At 42.8% G+C, this 15,877-nt stretch overlaps 1 protein-coding gene across 1 annotated transcript in view; it reads right to left on the bottom strand.

Annotated features, from left to right (window-relative positions):
* acsf3 (acyl-CoA synthetase family member 3) overlaps positions 1–15,114 on the bottom strand; it is a 28,290-nt gene extending 13,176 nt beyond the window's left edge. Inside the window, exons 1-7 of the mRNA XM_062382118.1 lie at positions 15,060–15,114; positions 12,741–13,533; positions 11,806–11,961; positions 8,402–8,556; positions 7,376–7,521; positions 2,949–3,046; positions 2,475–2,601 (exon numbers count right to left, since the gene is read on the bottom strand). Coding sequence (XP_062238102.1) covers positions 2,475–2,601; positions 2,949–3,046; positions 7,376–7,521; positions 8,402–8,556; positions 11,806–11,961; positions 12,741–13,451 — 1,393 coding nt within the window. The 5' untranslated portion in view covers positions 13,452–13,533; positions 15,060–15,114. The remainder of the gene's footprint in view (positions 1–2,474; positions 2,602–2,948; positions 3,047–7,375; positions 7,522–8,401; positions 8,557–11,805; positions 11,962–12,740; positions 13,534–15,059) is intronic.
* Between the last annotated feature and the right edge of the window lie 763 nt (positions 15,115–15,877).

The raw sequence follows: 15,877 nt of genomic DNA, 5'->3' as shown, positions 1-15,877 counted from the left end.
TCTCCTCCCCTGACTGCTGCAGCACGGCAGCAGTGTAATCCTTGGGCAACTGCGACAGTCCAAGAAAAGTCCATTAAAAGAGCTTTTTTTATCACTAATAAAAGGTTCAACATTTCATGAAAGGCAACATTACAGTTCTCCCTCAACAAAGAAGTCTCACTCTCAAATCTTTTGAGACTTGGGTTGTTTTAGGATGGCAGAGGTGGAAACGAGAGAGAGAGTGAGAGTTGGAGAGAGGCGTTTGGATTGTTATGGCTGAATCTTTTCCTGATTTATGATCAAGCATTGACTACGATGGCTGCTCGTAATTTGAGCCAGATAATACAAACAAAGAGCTCCTACAAACTGAGGAGCAGACAAGGTGAGTAGGGCAACAAGCATTGGAGGAACAACTAGTCGCTGCACAGTTGCGTAGCTGGTGCTGGTGGAGCTGGTGGTGTTCATGTGGCTGCTGTGAATCTATGCCAACAGACAAAGAATGAAACTCTTACCAGAAACCAGATATTGCCCAGCTCAGTTTTCCTCATTTAAGCAGATGATTTCATCACAATGAGCTTTGAAAGAGCTCCAACCAAACCAGAGACCCTTTCAATTCCCAGCTTCAGACACTTAGTTTGCAGTTTATTAGTAACACCTAGATTTAACATGATGGAGCCTAATACAACAGTCTTGCAACTACACCTACATAGAGGATGGATGTTCATTTTCAACTGTTTTAAAGAGGTGAGTTGTAACTAGGTGTGGAATATACTGACAACTCAGTGTACGCGTTTGTTTAACTTCATCAGAGGCAGGTAGGGCCAGGAACGGTTTGAAAGCTTCCTACAGAAAATTCAACAGTGTGTGTGTGTGTGTGTGTGTGTGTGTGTGTGTGTGTGTGTGTGTGTGTGTGTGTGTGTGTGTGTGTGTGTGTGTGTGTGTGTGTGTGTGTGTGTGTGTGTGTGTGTGTGTGTGTGTGTGTGTGTGTGTGTGTGTGTGTGTGTGTGTGTGTGTGTGTGTGTGTGTGTGTGTGTGTGTGTGTGTGTGTGTGTGTGTGTGTGTGTGTGTGTGTGTGTGTGTGTGTGTGTGTGTGTGTGTGTGTGTGTGTGTGTGTGTGTGTGTGTGTGTGTGTGTGTGTGTGTGTGTGTGTGTGTGTGTGTGTGTGTGTGTGTGTGTGTGTGTGTGTGTGTGTGTGTGTGTGTGTGTGTGTGTGTGTGTGTGTGTGTGTGTGTGTGTGTGTGTGTGTGTGTGTGTGTGTGTGTGTGTGTGTGTGTGTGTGTGTGTGTGTGTGTGTGTGTGTGTGTGTGTGTGTGTGTGTGTGTGTGTGTGTGTGTGTGTGTGTGTGTGTGTGTGTGTGTGTGTGTGTGTGTGTGTGTGTGTGTGTGTGTGTGTGTGTGTGTGTGTGTGTGTGTGTGTGTCAGTGTAGATGTTGCTTGAGGTACCAGTCTGTGGGGAGCTGATTGCACTGGCTCTCATTATGTGGCCAGTGGCTGTAATGGAGTGTGACAGCAGCGTGCTGTGCTCTGGATCTCTGTCCTTCCAGCCTGCAAAGCCAATTAAACACAGTCTGCCCTGCTCTCCCACTGCCTCACCCTGCTTCGCTCTCCATCACTCGTTCCTTCCTTGCTGGTTTTTGCCCCCCACTCCCTCTCCCTCCTCCTCCAACACCACTGTTCGCTCCCTATCCCTACCTTGTCCATCACGAGTCTCTCTGGGACCATTCATGCCACCCTCTGCAGTTGACTCTTCCTAACCCCTCCATCACTACATCTCCAAGCTCAATACCTCCAGCTCTTTCTTCACTCTCTTGGTTATATCCTGTCGTGTGCATTACAATTCAAAGCTCCTTGTGCACTGCCCAGCCTCCCCTATGACAACCTAACACCTGTCTGTTGGTGGCTTTGCAGTAAAGAAGCGCTCCTTAGGGGAGGGGGGGCAGAGAATGAAGTGCTAGGCCGCAGGGGAGAAAGCCTCCGATGACAGCTTTTCTCTGTGCTTTTAAACGCACAAGTGCACACACACACACACACACACACACACACTAAAAACAGGGAGAGGGGGAAAGGAAGAGCGAGAGAGCAATACTTGGTTCCTCAAGACCCAGAGCAGTCATAACCACTTAGGAGGAAAAATGCCCTGCAGCACCAAAAACACACATAGTCCATTTATAGTCCCCTGAAACACACACACAACACATATACTCAAACTGTGTGTGTTTATATGTGTGTGCGTGCGTGGTTGGGCGTGCGCAGGTGGGTGTGCATGTGTGTGCGTGTGTGCTTTGGCGACTTGACTCCTGATCCAGTGCTTAAAATGGGGCCCTGGAAGAGCAGTCGGTAGTGAAGATGAAAAAAATCTTTTGACATCTCTCCTCCTCCCGTGAATCCCTCTGACAGCACCACTCATGTAGATGCAATTAGTGGCCGAATTCACTTCCTCCAAGGGATTTTGTGTGCAAGTGTGTGTGTGAGGAAGGGGAGACGAGGGCTCAGTACCTGTTTTGAACCAGTCGCCATCAGTGAAAGACTCTCTGGTCTCCTCAGGCTTGTTCCAGTATTCCTGAAAGACAGACGGACCTCGAACCAGGAGATCGCCCTCTTTCCCCTCCAGACCCGCACGTACCTGTAGCATATGCAGAGAGAGATAAGAAGAGACTGAAATAGATGGTTAAGACAGTTAGAAAGAGTTTATATTAGCCAGAATAGTGTTAAATGACCATTTGGTTGATTGCTAGGTGATGACCTGTCCAACAAGCAAGAAAACAAATATACTGCTTTACATGCTAAATATGTGCTGAAAAATAAACCTATCCCATATTTAACATACATTTCTGGAAAGTAAGTCACTATCGGTATCATGACTTTTTTAAGTACATTTCAAGGTTTGAATTTCAATGAATTGTACAGCCTTTTCAAATATTTCCCTTCCTATCGATAATTCAGTGCGTAACCTATTTATTTATAGATTACCCGAGTCTCTCTGTGGCTGCCCTCCGCAATCGTGGTGTTGCTTGCATTATTCATGACAATCCGAACCTCCACACCTGGGAGCGGTGACCCCACAGCCCCTGTCAACAAATCAAGCAGAGACACACACACATAAGTATCACAGTACAAAGGGAAGATGGTTTATTACAAACAAGATGGGATGATTTTGTCCCTTTTCAAAAAAGCTGGACATATTTGGGCCGTATCTAACAAAGTGATGATGATCAGCCTTCGACAACAATAGTGTTCACTTTCAAGACAGCATTAACCTCCATCTGCAGGGCACAACCAGTCACTAAATGGTTTTCTGAGCTTGTAAACCAGTGGAAACCAAAAGACATTTGTCTCTGTCGCCACAAGTTGGCTTACGTTGACAGTAATGGGGATTTCTGGGAAAATCACCAGCATCCGCGTAAATTTCAAATAAGAGAACTGTTTCTGGACATCTGTCTAAGAGTCTTAAAAACAGATCCCAGATACACTCGGAGACACTGCCATCTATCAAGTGAATTGAATTCTCAAAATGTTTGAACTGCAGCATCCATGGTATCAAGTAAACCCCAAAACACAAGATCATCCTTCCCTGCTTCTACTTTTCACAGATTTTTGGATGAATCGGAAGAAAATCAAAGGATCCGAGGTTTGTAGCCAAGCTAATAAGTTATCAAATAAGCTTATCAAATGATGTATCTATTGAAATAAAGTCAAAGTTATGCTTTTTGCTCTTCTACAGTATTTTAAACCCTTTTCACACTGTTGTTTCACACTGTATGGACATATGGAAAACTACAAAGCAAGCCGAATGTCAATGGGCAAGTAATATTACATTAGCGACACAAACACATGTGATGATTAACAAGATGGGACAAACATTTCTAATCTATTGGCTCGGCAACGTAAAACAATAATCTACATTGTCTGGCAGTGAAAGAAGGATTGACTGCTCTTTCCCCTTCCTTGGTAATCCTTAGATTGGTACTATCCACTAGCATGTGCCAGATTAACAAGCTTTCACTCCAACCTCTGCTTTTTCACAATGTCCCTGCTTCTTCTACTTTTCCTGTGCATTAACATTGCCTGTCGCTGTAGCATGAATAATGTTGTGTGGCATGGACCAAGATATTTTATTTATTTCTCATTTACAGAGCAGGGGCTGACCAGTAACACCCACAGGATGGAGAGCTGGCGGGCACTGAGGAGTTATTTACTGAGATTGACAAAAAGTGTATCGGATGAGAGTCGCTTCCTTCACCTTTGAGGTTATTATGCCGTTTCACAGACCACTGATCTCCCAGTGAGGAGCAGGTCAGTTCCTAATTATAACTGATCCTCTCGCTTCATATTGATCCATTCCACTCCAGTCTTGATTGGCAATGTCTATCACAAGCCCCCCTTCACATGCATTCAGTACATAAAGGAAATGACCACAAAAGACTGATAATGAGTAGGATAACAAACATGTTGGCGTCCGAAGATTAGACAAGCTTTGTCTGTGGAGGGCATAATCAGTGGTGGAACAACAAATTAAATATTTCATATTGTAGTTCATTACATTTATTTGACTGCCCTAGTTACTTAATCATCTTATAATGCCATATATAATATCAGCATTGCAACTATTACTATTTATGTACTTTTTTTCATAAATGTGATTTTCCATGCAGGAATATAACTTTTACATATTATTACTGTATTGGTTCTCAATACATCTTCCACCACTGGCTATAATGATATCGTGGACTGCTGTGGACAGTGTGAACAAGGTTTATTGACACCTGCAGCACAAGGGGGTTCTGGTAACTTGTTTTCATTAGTTCAGAAGCAGAGTGGGATAAGGATCAGGTTCAGCTGGAGGACATTCAGTGTCTGGCTTAAGGACACTTCAGGTGGGGGGCATTACTTTGCCTTTGGCCTACAAAAAGCAAATTGGTTCAAGTAGAGAGATCAGACTAAGTTCGATTTACAGCAACCAGAATAAAGTTTGTCCACAATCCTGGAGCGAGACCTGGTTCCCAGGAGAGCTCACCAGTGAACTCCTGGTGACTGGGCCCTTGATCCCTGGAGCCATGGAATTACACAAAGTCAACACCCTGGGTTCACCAGAGCAGGAGCAGGCATCAGGTTGGGCTGCAATGTAAGCCGGGCAACAACAAGCCAGGTCAGGGGCCTGGGCATGCTGATCCTTGGCAACCTCCTCCAGAAGAAGCTGGAAAAGGTTGCTGGAGACAGGGACATCTGGACCACTTTGCTCGAACTAATTCCATGACAACACAACCCTAAATTGGCTGCACAAAATGCATGGCTTTTGTTTTAGTTTAGTATAAAAATGTCTGTAGCAACCGTAATGAAATAATTGCCAAGGATTAAAATTGTCTTGGGAACAAACCTGTTAAAAAAAAAGGGATAACAAAACAAATAATCATCTTGAGATCTTCTCCAAGTAAACAACTTGACAACAACCTTAATGGCAAAGTCTCCAAAATCAATCAATATTATAACTCAGGCAATGTGTGGAGGGGAGCAATACGGATAAAGGTCCAAATGGAAAAATTGTAAATTACATTTTGGATGGAGAACATCTGGAGGAAGAGACTTCGGGCGAGAAGGAGTCTCTGTTCTCTACGCACCAAAAAAGAGACTGAAAATAAGGAGGAAAAGGATTTATGAAGATTAAAAGGGGCAGCAGAGTGAGATAGTAATGAGATGGAAAGAACTAGGGTGAACTCATCTCACATATTTACATCTCAACAAGGGCAACGTGACCTAGAAAGCCACACTGCTGTTAATCTGGAATGCTCCAAAACTGTACGCTACACAACAAAATCAGGCCAGTTAGACGCTGTATTTACAGTCGGAACTTATTAATAAAATGACTGTCAATAAGGTCCATTAAAATCTGAGTTGTGTGCTGCTTAGCTGGCGAAGGACAGAGAGAAGAGAAAGTGAGTGTGTGTAAGAGGAGCATAGAGAAGGTGACTCCACTCCACTACTCTTCTGAGAGTGTTTTCCTACGGTTTGCTATTGATCCATTTTAACCTACTTAAAGACAAGACAGGAACACACTGACTCAAACAGCCACAAGCTCGTGACTGCATACACTTATATGTACAAACACACCTACGCACACAAACATGCACACATCCTCCACAAGTCTCAGCACTGCAATGGAAACATCAATAGACCTCTTGAAGCCATTCTTAATAATCACCCGAGAGGAATCAAACGCAACCTGTTCAGTTTATGCCAAACATAACCTGACAAACAAACAAAACAAAGCCCCAGCAAGACAGCAGACAGAGGATTACCCAATCCACTTGCAAGCTAATTAGCTTTACATTTTAGAGGAAGAGTTGACTGGGGAACAGGAAGGGAAGGAGAAGATGGGAAAAGTAAGGGGTGGGGGGAGACGGGAGAAGAAAGCAACCGCCAGTAGTCTGACCTCATTTCCAGTCCCTGTCTTTGTTGTTGCATGTGTGAGGGAGGTGTAGTTGGGATCGTGGGTTTTTTACCTGACATCAAACCAGAGAGAACTTCCTATGATCAAAACACGACCCAAGAAGCTGAAGCACCGAATCAAACTGGTGCGGGAGATGGAATCAATCAGAGAGATCTGAGATTTGTGATAAAGAAAACGAAAGGTATCTCAATCTGTGGTGAGACCGACGATTCGGTTTCTTTGCCCAAAAGTGCAGAATAATCCCAGAGATGTGGCTCAAGCAAACATGGTGTCGTTGCTTTCTGTTAACCTTACCAATAATGCTGTGGTGCAAGGTTGTTTATTTTGTGCCAAGGAAAATGTCCATGAGATCCCAGAAGATGCTACACATGAAAATCTGACATAAGCAAATCTTTAAGAAGGGGTGACTGGCAACCAATTTCACTGTCAGTAAAACTATGAGTTCAGGTTCACCAACAGAGTGATGTCAATGTTTCTTTAGAGTACAACACAGAACATAAAACAGCATTTTTATAATGTGAAAGCCTTGTTCCAGAATTTGAAAATGAAAGACAGAGATTTTTTAGACTAATGTTTGATGCTCTGGTTAAGAGTGATGGTGTTCGAGCCATAGATTGTATTTAACGAAGGACAGCTCGTCTCCACTTCCTCAGCAGACATCACTGGTTGATACCAATGACTGTTATCATACCATTCCAAACTTTTAGTTCTGGCTTAATTTCCCATTGAACCAACAGTTGGCACAGTTGTGTTTGTGCTGTCAGTCTTTGTACACCTGAGAGAGTACATTATTGTCAGTTATTAAAGTTGAGGATTTCAAATAAACCAGTTTGAAACAGAGCTGTTCTGACAATGACCTTTTATCTTACTTTCACTTGTTTGTCGCTGTGTTTTCCATATTGCGTAAAAACAATTTTTGTGTAGGTGTATGCAGTCAGTCAAACTTGTGTACCTGGGATGCGTGGGCCTTTGAGAGAGTTGGACAGTGCCATGCCAATCTCAGTCATGCCGTAGCGTTCCAGCAGTGTGTGTCCTGTAATTTCTTCCCAGCGCTGCAGAGTGGGAAGAGGAAGAGCAGCCGAGCCCGAAACCATTAACCTGGAGGGAGAAGGCCAGACATGAGGAAAACACTCCAGGCTCCAAATAAAAAACTTATTAGGCTTTAATATGCCATAAAAACACTTATTTACAGTCTATTGGGACTGGAACTTAAATGGGTATCAGAATAGTGATGACCTTAAAGGTTTATCAAATATCAGAGAAAATTTGTAAAAATATGTTTTATATAATTCGATTTTATTGCAACAAATAACAAAATAAAACCGAAGGCACAGAAACAAACACTCGAACAAACTTCAGTGTGACAGGAACTACCTAAAACAGCTGCCAAATGTATTCAGCTTGTACTTTTACTTTTAGATGAGGAGGTGGAATTTATAACCTGTACTGCAGCCGGCCACCGATCGAGGCGCTTTGGCTTCACTTTCACGTCGTCAATCTTTATATAGAAATCTATGGGTACAACAAAAGTCTATTTTTTTTAATTGATGAACCACAGTTTGTGATTACTCTCTGAAATAATGAAGTCTATAAATGACATCCCTGGCCAAGTGTCACTGTCCATGGTGCTGAAATGGGGATTTAATTCCTAATTATGTTCAAGCATTCTATAGCATTTGAATTCTTGTTTTTTTGTTCATGATCACATCCATCAATCATCCACATGAGATAAGCAGTGGAAATATGACCCTAGGTAGTTGATGAATACACATTTTTGAGCTAAAATATTCAAAAATTGTGATATCGAAATTAATATTTTTCCCGACCAAAGTCGGTGGAGGTTGTCCATTGTTCAACACAACCATCCGACGCCCTGGTGTCAGTTATCACCTCCGATAGAATAGCACCCTGCATACACGTATCCACAAACACCTCTACCCATGAGTAAGCTTACTGCCATCCATCCCACAACCAGTACCTGATTCTTTCTTTGCACACAGCTTTGACAAAGTCCTTGACATGAGGCTGCGTGAAGTGCTGATCATAGTACTGGATCAGCTTAGAGTAGATAGTTGGCACGGCCATGAACACATTAACCATGGGAGCCTTAGAGCTCAACAGCATCTCCCACACCTGCAACGCAGCAAAGAGAGAGAGAGAGAGAAGGGAGAGAGAAGGGAGAGATAAGAACAACATTTAAGTGAAGAGGGAGGATAGAGATAAGGAAAAGCAAAAAAGGAAAGCCGTGTATATAATGGATGGAGCCAAGCAAACTAAATTATAACGTCCAGATGCATTCTATTAGGGCATGTGATAGAGAGGTGTGATTTTTATTTTCCTGTATTTGATGTTAATGGCAGACTATAGTCGAGAGAGCAACCTTATTTTAAACCTGTCAACACAATGCCAAAAAAATACAAGAAAATAAGTCAGGGTTTGTAAAGGTCAGGGAGAGGAAAACAGCAGATCGCTGTGGGCCAGTGAAAAGGCCTCTGTCCAGCTACTGTTGACAAATGTGCTTGTTGACTATTACAGAGGCTTCACACACACACACACGCACACACAGACACACACAGATGAACATAATCATACATTGTGAACAACATGCACATATAAAAATACTGTTTCACACACCCAGCCCCACCCACCCCACTCCAACACACAGACACACACCCACACACACACTCAGAGTCGTCTGGGTGCATCGCAGTAGACAACGGGAGGATGGGACAACAGCATGAATTAAGTGAAGGTGAACGACAGCTTCCCTAATTCTGGTCTCCCCCCTGGGAGACAAATGCTCCTCCCCAGCTGTCTCCGCTCCCCTCCTCTCCTCTCGTAGTCTTCTTAAGCTCACTACTTCTTCTATCATTCTACCTCAATTTACCCAGTGTGTCTTCTTTATTCTTTACTTTCATCTCTGACCCTGCATCTTCCCTTCATCTTCTGCCCCCCCTTTACCTTCGCTCCCTATCTCACATTCACTTACCTTCTTTCTCCATTTCGTAATTTCCTGCTTCGCTGCCTCTGCAGTTGCTCGCTCTCTCTCTCCCTCTCAAACACACACACACACACAGACACACACACACCAACTTGACACATACAGAGAAAGATGCAGTCTCCCCTATTATCACTCTCCCTACAGTACCTCCACATCCCTTTCTAATATGGCAAACACTTCTCAACTCATCCTTCAAGTCACGTCATCGTAGACTACATCTTATTTTTCACCTATTAACTCCTCCATCACCTCTTCTGCGTCTAATAAAGAATATCTAGATGAATACAACTCAAATGATTGTTTACAGTCTATACTTGTGCCATTTCTCGCCATATCATTAGAAGTTGATGTGCCAGCATTGACAGTTCACCTGTGCTCATACAGAATAAAACTTTGTGCAGAGAGAGCAAGGTTATTAACTGTGTGCCCTGACCATTCTGGGTGGTGTCTATCAAGTGCAGTGGAGCGCCTCCACCAAGTCCAGTCTAGAGGGGAGAGGAAGGCAATTTATGTCTGTCAAAGAGTTGGCCTCCACCTAGGGGACAGGATGTGGTGAGAACCTTGAGCCATGGACTGCATCCTAAATAACTGTATGAGCTGCTCAGTGCGGCACTCAAATACGTCAATTCTTCTAAAGGACGATCATATGTTGAAAAAGTTTTAAAAGTAAGCATTGATGGTTTGCCAGATTGTATCATTTACTTATTTCTTCATCAGGTTTTTGTGATTGATCGGTACTTTCAGAATGGTTTTATTCTCCGGTGGCCTTTATTAAAACAACATTGATGCATTTGGTTAAAAAACTGTGTTCAAACAAGCTACAAAAAGTGCAGTGCTGGTATCGGTTCCGAAAGTGTGTCGAAAGAGAACCTAGAGCTATCCTACAGGCTCGTAAAGGTGAGTAAGCTTCATGCTCTCAGGACCATGTGAGCAAGGTGTGTACAAATATCCATGGAATTCATCCAATAGTAGCTGAGATACTTTTGTCTGGAGAAAGTGGCGTTTGAACGACAGGCTGCTATATGGACTTAAATTGCCGTCCCTAGAGCCAAAACACTGTCAAATGCTTTATGCCCCCAAGTCTATTCAACCTGAACCACTAGTATATAAAATATCACTTTAGAGATAACAGTGTTGACTTTGAATAATAGAAGAGGAAGATGTGTGTGTAAGTAACGCCTCCATCAATCAGTCAACTTAATAAATGCCTTTACCTGGTAGAACACAAACATTTGTTTATTATCCTTTTCTTTTAATAAATATCAATGTCAATGTCTTCAATATTTAATTTGTGCTTTTCTCCCATGTTGAAGGATAAGTTCCACAATGTTTGAAATACAGTATTACCTGTTGAAGAGGTCAGTGGGATTCAAGTAACCAAAAAAAGACTGGTGTTGTAAACCCTGGATCACTATCTGCTCACGTCAGTCTGTAAACAGCACAGTTGAAATAGACTTAACAGCGATTTACTGGATCACAATTCCTGGGCTGAAAATTTGTGCCACTATCTCCAGGCGAAATCAGTAAAAATCAATGGTGGCCTCTGCTGCTCGGGCTACCCTTCAAAGATCTTCGGGGAGAGAAGAGACAGACTATCGATCACTTCATCAATGTACTGTAACTTCAGCAGGAGGAGAATAAAGGCTTTTTTCTAGGGTTGAAAGAAGGGATTTTGTGGTTTGGTACACAAGGTCAGGGATACCAGTTGAATACTGATAGCTATAATAACAACGTAGCAATATCCGTGTTGACTGATGCATGCATGTCCTATAAAGACCTTTACTTTCCCTCTACTGTCACTGTCATCAAGCTGCCGAGGTCCAGACGAACAATAACACATATACTACAGGGAAAACACGTGCATCTAAACTTCTATACGCACACGCTTAGCACCCCATCTTCCCCTCCCTTCTCCGGGCCAAACAAGCACTATCATCCTTCAATGTCGGCTCATCGATTGATCTGCTGCTTAAGCCCCTGCTGTGAGTCGGCATTGGTCAGATACAAAGCCACACAGGGCAATTCATCACTGAGCCCCAAACACTTAGTTTGACAGGCGGGGGGTGGGGAGGTGGGGGGGCTAGGGGCGGGGGGGCTGATAGAGGGAGAGACAGAGAGGAGATGAAGCGAGGAGAAAAGAGGGAAGAAGAAAAGTAAAAGAGGAACCATAGCGAAAGATGGGTTGATGTGGAAATTGCTCAAGGTCTTTTTCAACCGTGTGCAACACTTTGACCGAGCCGGACATCTTCTTTTTGGCTTGTTCAGTCTCCCTCCACATTACAACTGTAAATCTGCCTCTTTTTGGTGAATGGAAGTTACACTGTACCTGGAGAAAGAGTTGGAAGAACAGGATAAAGAAAGAGATAAAGTGCAGTCTGGACCTTCTGAGGCTGGAATTCAGGCATCATGATGCAGGTGGCGCCCACCCAGAGCGGGCACAGCAGCTTGTTAACGATGCCATGCACGTGGTGGAGCGGCAAGGTGTGGAGGATGACATCATCTCTGGTCCACGCCCACTCTGAAACCAGACACTGTACCTGAGGGGGAGGAATGAAAAGAGGGGTGAAGGGTCAGACTATTTTATCATCTTCAGAATAACTCATCTCAACCTGGTCCCAGTGTTGAAGACATGATGATCTCCCTCTTGTCCTTAGTTGGGACACTTCAAGATCACAGACATGATCCTGTTCTTCACCAGTGTTCTAGGACCCTCTGGTCCTATGTAAGTTGTTGTATGAAATGGTAGGTATATAGATGAATACAATAGATTTAATCTTGTCCTTGTGGAGGATGAATTTAAGAAAAGCATCATGTGTAAGTCTTCTGATGAAGTTTATTTGCTTCACTTTCTGTGTCTCATGTCCTTCCGATGTTATATTTCATCAAGATAAGAAAAAGGATATTTATTTATTTTTTTTTCACCCAAAGCAACATTTTTTATTTGTGTCTATTTGTAAAATTAAAACTGAAAATGGGTTGAAGTTTAAAAGGCGCCCCATATGAATACAATTTTACACAAAACATTATAAATCTAAAATAAATAATAATTATTGAAGGGGTCGTATAAACGAATACAATTATTTGAAACAGGTCTATTTAAAGACTATTGTGAATAAAACAAAATATTTGAAAACGCACACAGCTTGTTATTTTAATTAGTTTTTCCGTCAGTGTGAACCAGCAGTATCATGCTCTACTGGGTCAGAGTGCTGAAAAAAACACAGACAAACTGGAAGTCTATTAACCTATGACAACCAGGATTTGAAATATATTTGTTTGTTACCAATGTAGTGATGGTTAAAAAGACAACATTTACCATGGCTTGGATGGAGCTGTGCGTATGTAGAACCCCCTTGGGTCTCCCTGTGGTTCCGCTGGTGTAGATGATCATAGCTGGTCGGTCAGCCCAGTCAGTGATGGACGTCTCCTTCTCCTCTGTGTCTTCCACACCTAAAGTGCCCAGGTCAGACGTAGGAGGCAGTGTCAGGCACGGCAGCCCCAGCTTCAGGGCCAGTGGCTCGAGGATCTCAGCAAAGGGATGCCCCGCCACCAGCAGTGAACTCTGGGAGTCAGAGATCACATACTCCAATTCCGACTGAGGATGTTTCCGATAAAGTGGTACTGCCGTCCCTCCACTCATCCAGGCTGCCCACTGTGCCACTGTGTATGAAGCGTCATTAGCACACAGGAAGGAGATTCGTTTTCCTTCCAGACCTGCAAAGTCACAGTTGAGAGCGCTGCTGATTCTACCTGCAAGATCTAAGCTGCTGCAGTATAGCTGCTTGTAGCTGTGGCTGCCACTGCTGTCTATAACAGCGAGCTTATCTCCAAATGCTGGAGCTCTGACAAACACTGGCTTCTGGTTCATCCTCGATGACGGGGCGGAGGTCCAACTGTGAGCGCCCTTGTGAACCAGAAGCCATTGCTGGGCCTTTGATGGAAAACACGTTCTGTGAAGTGTGGCTGTCCAGTGAGGCACAGTCCCCTTCAGAGAGCGACGGGCAACAGCAACAAGTCCAGGCAACATGTTTGAGACTCAGTTGTTCATACCCTCCAGAGACTGGACCTCAGGATGGCTTCACCCTCAGTCTGCTCATTTCATACAGGATCTGGGAGGTGACAGGACAAAAAAGCATTAGAGCTTTGTTTTATCATGCAGCACATAAAGATCAGCATCTTCTCCCGTAGGAATGTATAACTATCCTCCCTGTGTAATAATCGCAATAACTTTTTCCTTTCAATTTACACAAGGTGAACTGATAAAGGAGGACATTTTAAACATGCACTGAAACGAATATTTATAGAAATTAAAGCATGTATTAACTATTTTTTCTTGACCATTATTAATGAAATGTATGACCTATGTCAACTAAAACAAAAATGAAGGAATATCGTCCCGGTTACCAAGAATTATTCACACTGCCTAATTAAAGATAAATTGAAGTAGCAATGTACTGTGTGTAATGTTTTAACATTTGTAAGACTTTTTAAAGACATAATATTCAGATGAATACATTTCAGACTTTTTAAGAACCTGCAGAAACCTGTTAACACAGCAGAGAGATCCTGACTTTAGTCTCAAGTTTGTTGAAAACTCACAACAGGGGGTCCTACCTACGACTCCCTGCAGTCAGTTAGAACTGAGGAAGCCTCTTGGATGAGAGGGGAAATGTCTCCACCAAGTCCAGTTGACCTGTTTTGCAGCACTTGGATACTGGGTCCTACAATAATTGTGGGTTTCTGGCTCAGACTGTCAGACTTGCACGCCTTCACAGCCACAGATGACATGAGGCAACTGTTTACACAGGCAGAGCAGTGCTCTCTGGGACAATAACTCTGCAGCTGATGTGTAGTGTCCTAACAGTGTTGAGTTTCTGGGCTGTTTATTACACAAAACTACACAACAAAAATGATATTAGGTATATTTCAGAAATAGTGTGTTTGTAGATATGTGACTGCCTTCAATGTGTATGACATTGTCAATGCATAACTTTGTCCAGCTACATATGTGTGTATATATTTGGCTGGGTTCAATGCTCGCTTGTGTCTTTCAATAACGTTATACTTAATATTTGTGTTGTAAATACCTACATTAGCACATGCTTCTTTACAGTGACAGCTTTGTAGTAGTACTGGTGGCTGTACTGCCATCTCCCTGTAGTGAAATTATTCTTGACTCATTTTGACATTTTATTATTCTTATGCGCTTGTGTTTGACTGTTTTGTGTGACACTGGATTCCTCCTACATTTCCTCGGATCAATAAAGTATCTATCTATCTATCTATCTATCTATCTATCGGTGTCAATATCAAGGTTCAACCCTTTTCACATTAGCTTCATGAGATATTAAACATTGAAAATGGAGATGAAGCGTCTGTGTTTGTAACCATCACGTCATTCAGAGAAGCTGTAACCGCTCACTTCAAGTTCAACAAGGACAACAACGTTACAAGGTTCAGCTAAAAATCACATTGGACTTGTTTCTGTGTCTGACAGCGACTGAAGGAAGGGACACAACTCAGACGAACAACACGGGAGATTTCAACGCTTCATTTCCCCGAGAATAACTCATACAAATCTCTTTACCAATGTCTGTGTTCCGCTGTCAACACATTTCATTCTGTTCACACTCACCTCAACAAGAAGCCGGTACCTTGTCGTGAAGGACGGTGCACCGGCAGTAACGTTCCGACATGAAACAAAAATTGCTCGCGATGGTTCCCGCCTCGTCAGTACAAACAGACATCCTATATTATGTAAATATCGTGACAATTTAAAATGCTTATATTTTAATAATACTGTACTTAATTATTTAAGATATTTCAGTGAGTATGTCATTTGTCTTCCTCTAAAAAACAAAACTTTATTCAGACATGTCGTCTCATAGACATTTTGATACCTGGGTACATGAATAGACATGTGCATTTTAAACAACCACACTCACACACATACACACACGCCTTGGCCCATTCATTTGGACTACACTATTAAAATAATTCAATAAAACAGTAGAAACTAATTTGCTGCTCACTCCATTTAGTAAAATCACAGCATTGTAACACGTGTCCCAGATAATGTTGATATATCCTGTGACCACATTGTAAGAACCATGTTAATATGACACCAGAGGTTAAGAGACAGTGTATGAGGCTTTATATCAATAACAATATAATGTTATTCCCTCCTGTTTTGTTTAGTATAAATTTCCCACCTTTTCATATAATTTTAGTGAGGATATTATCACCTGTGATTAAAGCACAGTGCTCCACAATACTCAGTTTGTAGATTGCAGTACCGGGGGAGAGTCTGCTCACCAGAGACAGGGACAGGGGACCAGGCAGCGCAGCTACCCCACACAGATTGGCTTTAGATCACATGCCAGTCCTACCACACTGTGTGCCAACTAGCTTGGCTGGCTCCATCATCACAGTGCAAGTAGGCACATTCTGCCG

The sequence above is a fragment of the Platichthys flesus genome, chromosome 1, assembly GCF_949316205.1.
Source record: "Platichthys flesus chromosome 1, fPlaFle2.1, whole genome shotgun sequence".
NCBI lineage: Eukaryota > Metazoa > Chordata > Actinopteri > Pleuronectiformes > Pleuronectidae > Platichthys > Platichthys flesus.
Note: the sequence above shows the minus strand (reverse complement) of the source record. Positions and strands in the feature narration are given on the sequence as shown.